Below are 9,395 nucleotides of genomic sequence, written 5' to 3' on the forward strand. Positions count from 1 at the left end.
AGGATTTTTCCCCGACTTCTCCCAAAATAACTGTGTTTGACAGAAGCCCCTTAATCTTTGTTAATCCTTGCTGGTTTAAAGAGTGTTTAAATCTGATACTTAGTAATTGTTGGACCCTGTTAACTATCTTGAAATGGCTATGCACGCTTCATGATATAGTGACGTTACAAGGTTAAAATCACACTGTGAACTTTAAATTTTGGTAACGTTTGTGAAAGAGTGCTAAAATCCAATGATTTTAAGGCAGATAATTTGATGTTTTACCTAAACATTTTTTCCTCACGTAGATATAACTTTCACAGTCGCAGTTCCTTTGAAGGTATATTTTGGCAGAAAACGATTGCTTGCCTAACATTTTAAAGATTAAGTTAATTGAATGCCTTAGTCTAGGTTAAAGAGAGAGAGCTTTCAGATTTGTCAGCCAATATGAATATGCAGATTTCAAACATCTTTATGTCAAAATCAATTTGAATTATATAAAATTCTAAAAACAGAAGTGATCAAGTTGTTGATTCAATCAGATTTCACATTGACAGTTGTAGGGCAACGGGAAAGATGAAAATGTCGTTTATTGGGGATTTTAAATAAAAAGATTTATACATATATGTAAATTATATACAGAAGGTTTTATATTTATAAGTATGTTTATATATGTTATATACATATATTTATGTTATTCTTTATGTTATAAATGTGGGACTTTTCCTGTGTGTTTTTTCTATTCACTTGTATTTCTCTTATGGTAGTTACTGATTTTTAATTTTCAGGAATGCATTGGATATGCATTTGAGGTTTCAAATTTTGTCTCGACTATTTCCTGGAGAAAGCTCAATTTTAATATACATATGCAAATGAAGATCTATACACATGGGTGTGTGTGTGTATGTGTGTGTGTGTATGTGTGTGTGGTTTATGGTGCAGCTGAATTGCAAGTACTTGTAGTCGTTTGAGTAACTATAGCTTCTGAAAAAAAATTGTATAAATTAAGATGCAAAATTGAGCTAATTAAGAGGATGGTGTTTAGATCCCTCCCCTTGGGACCTTGTAAAATAGTCAGATGTGACTATTGTAGTATAGAAAGTGATTCTTAATACTAAACAAGTATTTAAATTGATCTGATTGTCACATGATTCTTCAGGGAATTATGCATTTAAAAGATTAGATGCTGTAAACTTCCTGTATAGACAGAACTGCCCAGAGTTCCAGCTGCTGGACTTCAGAATTGTTTTCACTTTGCCATGTAAACATCCTTATCTCTCAGTTTCTCTCATCCGTGTACCATTTGGATTATTCCATCTTTCTTGGCAAAGGGTGCATTCTATGAAAGGGATAATCATGTTATATTGAGGAAGGGATAAAAATGAGGGTAACTGATTTCTTTGTAACCCCAGATTAGTCCAGAAGAAAAAGTGAATCTTGGATCAGTTATTTTTGCTTTGATTTCTTCTTTCCAGGCCCTCTAAATTTGCTTTTTTGATAACAGCTATCTAATCTGTGCAAATAGTGGCTGTAAATATAACTTGGTTGTTTTCCGTTTTCAGAGTCTGTAATTCAGCATATCTATTCTGAGATTCATTTTCCTTAAGGTACAGGAAGAAGTTTTATTATCTACCTTTAAAGTCCTAGTGCTTGAGAAAATCTTCTACGCTATTATTCATTATTATACACAGTTTATTGAGGCGATTTTTAAAAATATAGTAGAGGGTGTGTGTGGCAGAAGTCCTCCCAGTCGACCCCCCTTCCCTTAAGCCCCTGGCCCCCGTCTCCTCCCCCCGCCTCGCTCCTTCTGCCTCTTCCTTTACTTAGTGTTCCTTCTTTTTTTCCACGTGTATCATTATGTCTTTTTTTTTTTTTTTTTGGTCTAGCTAGTCATTCATTATTTACTACCTATGTGTCTTTTTTTTATCCTATCTAGTCATCTATTTATTTACGTTACTTCAGACATAATTCCCCTCTCTCATAAACTCTTACTTGACCCTTGGCAGTTTAGTTCCCTTTATGCTCAGTTTCTGCTGCTTGTACAAAAGTGTCCCTTTGATTTTTCTCCACTGACTGTGCCCTGCTGCTGTCAAAATTACAGTCTAATCGCAAGGTGAACAGCTTATAATATGTCATAATCAATACTCCAGATTTGCTCCCTAGGATGTGACACAAAGGAGTCGCGTAAAAAGCCGCAGAGTTTCAGTGGTGAAATGCAAACAACCGTTTTCTGTTGATGGTGTCAAAGTCAAGGTCGATTTACACTTTCATACATCTGCATTATTCTATCTCATTCACTCTCTTCTTAAACTCATATTGGATTCATTCAGTGCTAGGCTCTCCAGATGGCTGAAATTGAGTCCAGTCAATATTGGAATATAAACCTATGTTACCGTATTTCAAAGAGGGTGTATGGGTTGTAAATGAATTTTTTTTTTAAAATCACAGCTTTAAAAGATACAAAAGTATGACCAAGTGAAATAGATAGTAAAGTTTTCTGGTGTATTTTTGAAGGATAAAATTGGTCGAATGAAATGATATGTATTTTTTTTTCTAACACTGACTGACACAGATATAGAGCCATAATATTTATGATTCCCTTGCAGAATAGGTAATATAAAAGATACCTGATATTTCATTTTCCTTTTTTTTACAGCCTTATCTTTTTTGATATTAAACTCTTCTGATATCCTGTTGTTTGTTTAATTTCTGCTGTACTTTTAATCCACACAGGAAGACTTTCTAGACAATTTTATATGCCTAGATTCTTCTGTCCGTCTGTCTAACAACCTTTCAAATCATACACAGGGTTTGAGATCTGTGGGTAGACAGTTCGGTTTGAGACTACATTTCAGGATTCTTGCCTGCATTACATAGCAAACAACATATTTTATTCACTCATAGGTAAATATATTTTTAAAAGCATGACAAAATTAAAATAGAAACAAGCCACCAAGTTACTTTTTTTAAAAACATTTCACATGTGAATGATACATGCTATGAAATACCACAGTATTTTTGTTCTGTCAAAACACCATTTTGACTCCTTTCTAAAAGAATTTAGTCTCGTAGAAAATTATTTTATCCTAAAACCTTTTGAGATACATTGTGTTTTTTTTCTTTTTGGATAAGGAATTATTTATCTGTTTTTAATATGTACTCAGATTTTGTTTAAACTATACATTTATCAATGCTGTTAAATTTGCTGCTTTCCATTTTAAATATCTTTATGTAAACTGTTTTCCTTGCAGAGGGCATTATACATTTGTAGGGATCCTCTTGCATCAATTAAATGGCAATCCCAAGGGTTCCCAAACGTGTAGGGAATTCTGTTCCCATCACATAGAGGTAAATTGTAAATATCCTCTCTTGAAAAAAAAAAAAAAGGTCCTGATGTAGAAAAGATGGTTAAACATAAGGAGAACAACCATTTGCAGATGAAAGCAACAACCAGAAAGATGTAGTAAAAGTTATAGTTTAAAATATTGAGGTCATGGACATATGTGTCTGTAGTCATAATGAAGGAATTTTCTTTGAGATTTTCTTATTCAGCATCTTTGAAATAGTGATTATTAAATAATGCTGTATTTAGATTATCTGCCTGCTTATTGACAAAAGAGAAGCAAAAATTCTCACAGACAGCATTAACCTTTAGAACAGGAAGTCATGATTTGTCATTCATTCTGAACTATGTTGACTAAATCCATTTTCACCTACTTACACCCAAAACAAAAAACTGCAGTGAAGAAAACTGATTACACGTTCCATACGCAAATCTAATACAATAGGAGTGTGCACTTTTTGACAAGCTTATTCATAACACATTCTGATGGAAAATTCCATTTGCTTCTCTCAGTAGGAAAAGCAGGCTTTTAAAGGAAACCTTTTATTTCATAACTGTCACCAAAATAACAATTACAAGCAAAATAGGGATAAAACATGAAAAAAAAAAGCAGCTTAGGACTTGCTATGGAAGTTTGCTATCCAGTTTTTGCCCTGTTATTTGATTTGAAAAATTAATCCTGGTAATCCTTTTTGAAGTTCCTGTTTCCAGGATGGGTTACAGAACAAAGCCCTAACTGATATCCCCAGGAGATTAGTTTACAGAGATGTTCTATTCTGCTGAGAATGATTCTCCAATGGCCACTTTTTACTTCTTCCCAGGCTATGGGAATTCGTTAATACCTAGAGAATAGGCTTGAAATAAAACCATTGTCTCAACCAGCAGGTTTATGCAACCATCCTGAAATGTTTTAATTACTGTTTTCTTTTCCTTTTTAATTAAGAGACCAGAGGTCAAGCAAGCCCAGTGAGAGTTGATCGCAGCCTCGGTAGAACTGTAAAGGCAACCCTAATGATTGGATTTGCTGTTTTCTCTTTTGTGTTACAGAACCGGAAGAGTGCGTTAATTGCACAGATGAATGCCGAGTGCTTGGTCATTCTGACAGGTGTTGGATGCCACAGTTCCCTGCAACCAATCAGGCTGAAAACGCAGATTACCGCACAAATCTCTTTGTACCCACAGTGGAAGCTAATGTGGAGACTGAGACTTACGAAACTGTGAATCCCACTGGGAAAAAGACTTTTTGTACATTTGGAAAAGACAAGAGAGAGCACACGATTCTCATTGCCAATGTGAAACCTTATTTAAAAGCCAAACGTGCCCTGAGCCCTCTCCTCCAAGAGGTCCCCTCCGCATCCAGCAGCCCAACCAAGGCAGGCATCGAGCCTTGCACCGCCACCAAAGGCTCTCTGGATGGCTGCGAAGCGAAACCGGGAGCTCTGGCCGAAGCGAGCGGCCAGTACTTGCCCACTGACAGTCAGTATCTGTCCCCCAGCAAGCAACCGAGAGACCCTCCCTTCCTGGCTTCTGAGCAGATGGCGAGGGTCTTCGCAGATGTGCATTCGAGAGCCAGCCGGGATTCCAGCGAGATGGGCGCTGTCCTGGAGCATCTCGACCACCCCAACAGGGATCTGGGCAGAGAGTCCGTGGATGCTGAGGAAGTCGTGCGAGAAATCGACAAGCTTCTGCAAGACTGCCGGGGAAATGACCCTGTGGCTGTGAGAAAGTGAAAGGAAAAAAAAAAAAAAAGCATTGGCATTTTCGTCTCTTCTGTCGATTTAAAAATGATCCCTCCTGGTGACAACTCGTTTTTACAGGGATGAAGAAAGACCGATGCTGCTTTAAGGCTTTTAGTGAACATCTGAAGTGCCCACAAGTACTTTCTTTACACTGCTGTTTCTTTTTCAGAGATAACAATGGTTTTGTTTTGATCAAACTTATATTAGGACAGAATTAATGATGCTCAAAGAGAAGAGGAAAAAAAAAGAAGAAAAGAGAAAAGAAAAAGGAGGATGAAAAGGCGAGTTACCTTTTGACAATCTGTGAGGAAGGTATGCAGTGGGAGAATGGACGTTTTTTCTGATCACTCTAAGACTGTCCTCCGTGATTTATGCTGACTTAACTGTTTACCTATAAACCCCATACAAAGCAGGGTCAGAATTTGTGATCTGTGGTAGATTTCTAGCAGTCACCACAGGCTTCTACTGAAAGTCCTGAAAAGACCTTGCAGTAGTCCGAGCTACACCAAACATGAACACATCTTTGTGGTGAACATTTCTGTATAAAGTTACCTGCCACACATATAAACACAAAGAACATTCCATATCATTAGTCGAAAAAAATTTTTTTTAAAACTTGGTCATTTGTAAAAAACACCTCATGTCGTATAAAAGTTAAATGTAAAATGGTATGGTCCATTTTGTCCTGCACACACATAGACTAATTCACTTCATTAAAGGAGAAGAAAATTTAAAGGTTTAAAATGCCTCATTAGCATTTTAGTGTCCAGCAAACAGACTAAATAGTGATAGATGTGTTTTCAATTTGACCTAGAAAAGTTCTGAAAAAGAGTGACCATCGAGGGATGATATTCAGAGACAATTAACGCAATTGGTATGTTTCATTCATTTGTGGACACTAAAATAGCTCAGGAAAGTGAACATGTCTTAGACATAACACAAATCACCTGACCATTTAAATGTGCAAAATGTAAGAAGATTCAATGTGTTTACATCAAATGACATATTTTTATTGATTTATTGCAGATTCAGTGCATATGAGCCAAATTGTTGAGTGTATAAGAGCTATATTGTGTATTTTATTAAATTAATATATAGTTGTGTTGCAAAAATATTTGGGCTTATATTGTAAATGGCAAGTGTTGCCTCGGTAGCTGTCGAACTCTATGAGTTTTGTTTTTTTCCTGCTTCCTTTTCCCCATGGAGTGTTGGAAGCAGTGCCTCAGAGCGAAGTCTCTCGTTTAATGTATAGTCTACCAAGTACTGCAGTACATAATCTGTTCAAAATGTGTTTGAGTGAGCTGATGGAGCTAACTGAAAGGTCAAAAAATCCATCCGTCAGTCATGGTTATGTGCAAGTTCTTGTAGAAGCTTTTATTAAAGTCATGCTGAATCACAAGAATTACATTTGTAACAAGACTTGAACCTTCTTCATGTTTGTTCAATAACATTCAGCTTCTGCCTGTGTAGATATCATCCTGTTGATTGGTTCTCAAAAAGTATCTTAAGTGGTTCAAGATGTGTGTTTCCCATTATATTTCAAAACCATAAAAAATGCTTTAATGCATGTGTGGTACCAGCACTGGTTACTTGCATTGTGTAGTGTTTTTCAAGAGGTCTGGGTCTTAACAAAAGGTTTGCCTTTTTTTTTTTTCCTCCAATGCTCTTCTGCCTCTTTTTATTGGTGTCCTTTGAGAACAATACACCTTCTACTCCTGCATTTGGTTGCACCTTTTCTTGTGACATTTAGCAAGTTTCAAACTTCCTTCCATACTAGGCTAGGAAACCTCAAATTTCAGGAATTGGGAAAAAATCAAATTAGCACTTGCAGAAGCAGCAGCAGATGGGAAAATGCCTTGATTGACATTTTCCTTCAGCGTTGAAAATTTTTGGCATTTTATAGCTTCATGACAAACAGTTTCCAGCCCATACCTTCGAAAATGTGGTGCTGAGTTTAAATAAAGGCTGTTTGTGCATTGGGGCAGAAAAATGCATTATTTGCAAACTGGTGGAGAATTCTGTGCCTTCATTCCTGGCCACTGAGCCAGTGTAGAAACAGCATAAATGTCATAAAACCCTTCTATTAAAAACAAAAACAAAAGCAAAAACAAATATTGAGGTGAATTCAGTTTTGTAATTTTAAACCTCAAAACATCCCACTGAAAATAATTTCCCTCAAATGCCGTCAAGATTTTAGACTGTACCTCGTTTGCAAAACTGCTTTGAAAGGGAAGAGTGGACAACTCCCATCAGCCTTATTCTCTTGAGAACTGTATTTGGTTCCTAGTAACAGCCTTTCCAAAGCTTGAATCGGTTTTTATTATTCGTAGATGTTTAAATCAGAAAAGAAGGGATCTTGTACATGAGAAACCTAATTGACTCTCTATATTTTGGACAATTTATGTATCTGAAATGTGTTGTCTTTGTTATATGATGTTATTATTATTATTTTTGCCAGGAGACTACAGGTTGATTTAGTGTGATAGCTGAAATTTGATGGAAAACTGATTGACATTTAGTCTTACCAAGTGTTGCCTCTCTCTTACTAGACAGATAGACCAGTAGTAAAATCTAAGGCAGTATGTAAATGAAATCAACAAAGAGAGTAGGGTTTATTTTTCAAACGTTCTTAACGCCGAGTAACCAGTTGTTCAATTTATTATATGTGTCTGAAGACATTAAAACACTATCAGATTTTAAGGATTGGTTGTGCCAATGTTTGAGGAATTACCTTTAGGCTCTGTCACCAGTGATTTACTAGTGATAGCTGTTTAACACATTATCTGTATTTAGTAGTGATTTTTTATTTACAAGTTGGTGGTAATTTAGCAGTCAGGACTCTAAGCTTTTATAGTTGAGTTGAAGGAACCTCGCTTTGATTCATCTGGCTGGCAACTGCCTTGATCACAGACCTCTGGTGCTTGGCTTCCAAGGAAGTCCATGAGATGCCAAAATTACCCTTTTGGGGAGCAATATGCTCTCAGGGGTGATGCATGATCAAACAGTGATATTTCAAGGGGTTTTAGCATCATTCAGAATGTGAAAAAATTATTTAATTCACATCCTCCAGTGACTAACCCCTCAAAAAAAAAAATCCCACACATTCAAAATGAAAAATAATACTTTGTCTTTTAGGTCCTTAAAAGCACAGAAAAATAATTTATAGAAATCTTCATAAGAAAGTCAGAACTCTAAACATTGTTTATTGATGAATGAAAAAAAAATCAGTAACAAAACTATTTTTCCATTAAATGTTAATGATGAAAGATCTTTACATCAAAGTTAAAAGTAGTGAGAATCAGTGTTAGTTATACCTATACCAAAGTAAACATTAAAGAGACATATCATGCAATTTCAAACAATGCTTTCATATTGTGTCTTAACCTGACAGACTTATCTTTACTGCAGGCAATATGCAAAGACTGGCTCACTACTCCGTAAATGAATTGAATCCCTGATTGGGAAATTGACTGGTTTTGTTTGCCTAAATTAGCTGAGATCTTGTAAAACACATGATTTCCCTTTAAAGGATCTAGGTACTGCTCAATTTAAAAAAATGACACCATAAAAAAAAAAAAGTCATGTAGCAATAGAGCAGTGTGCTTTATTAGAACAGAGTTAAAAGCTGTTTATTGCCTAATGGAGTAGAAGTTGCTGAGGTCAACAAGTAGACTGAGGTCTGGCATACTATATGCCTACTCATTATTGTCTAATTACATTCTTTTGACAACAGACAGCATTTATCAGAGCGTTCATTCAAATGAGAGTTTTGGCTATCAAGATGTGTTGATTGGAAATGTAACTGAATGAGATGAATAAAGTCTGACTCTCCGTGGCCCCAGTGTTTTGCAGGTTGGCTATTCTCATTTATCAGCCCCATCACTCCATAAGGTTCTTAGCTGCACCAAGTAATTGGTGAACAAAGACAACAACAACAAAAAGCAGCATACATTGTATGGATTTATCTCAATGCTATTGTTTAATGGCTGTGTTTAATGTGACCTATATGGAAAATGAGGACTCCGAATAAAAAGCTATTACTAATAGTGGCGTTGCCGTCCCTTGAATTCATTAATACACAAGCGATGTGCTCTACACGGCGTACCACAGGGACCCTGATCATAATTATTTTGGAAAGCAACCACAGCATCACAACTGTTTTTGCTAGTTATTTATTTGCCAGTAAAATCAGCTTTGGGAAAAATGTATTGAACAATAATGTCACTAGGTTCTCCATGGGAATGTGTTACCCATCTTTCAGATAGCTTAGATAATTTGGATAGTCAAAAAATTACCATGGAGTCATAGCCTAACAATACCTGTGGTTTTTAATA

The 9,395-nt window shown here is 36.1% G+C and overlaps 1 protein-coding gene across 4 annotated transcripts in view; it reads left to right on the plus strand.

Moving 5' to 3' along the window:
* The window catches only part of PCDH17 (protocadherin 17), a 98,367-nt gene extending 89,260 nt beyond the window's left edge, over positions 1–9,107 (plus strand). For all 4 annotated transcript variants that reach the window (XM_074378259.1, XM_074378258.1, XM_074378256.1 and 1 more), the window contains one exon: positions 4,370–9,107. In XM_074378259.1, coding sequence (XP_074234360.1) covers positions 4,370–5,052 — 683 coding nt within the window. In that variant the 3' untranslated portion in view covers positions 5,053–9,107. The remainder of the gene's footprint in view (positions 1–4,369) is intronic.
* The last annotated feature ends 288 nt before the right edge of the window (positions 9,108–9,395 follow it).

The sequence above is a fragment of the Camelus bactrianus genome, chromosome 14, assembly GCF_048773025.1.
Source record: "Camelus bactrianus isolate YW-2024 breed Bactrian camel chromosome 14, ASM4877302v1, whole genome shotgun sequence".
NCBI classification, from domain to species: domain Eukaryota; kingdom Metazoa; phylum Chordata; class Mammalia; order Artiodactyla; family Camelidae; genus Camelus; species Camelus bactrianus.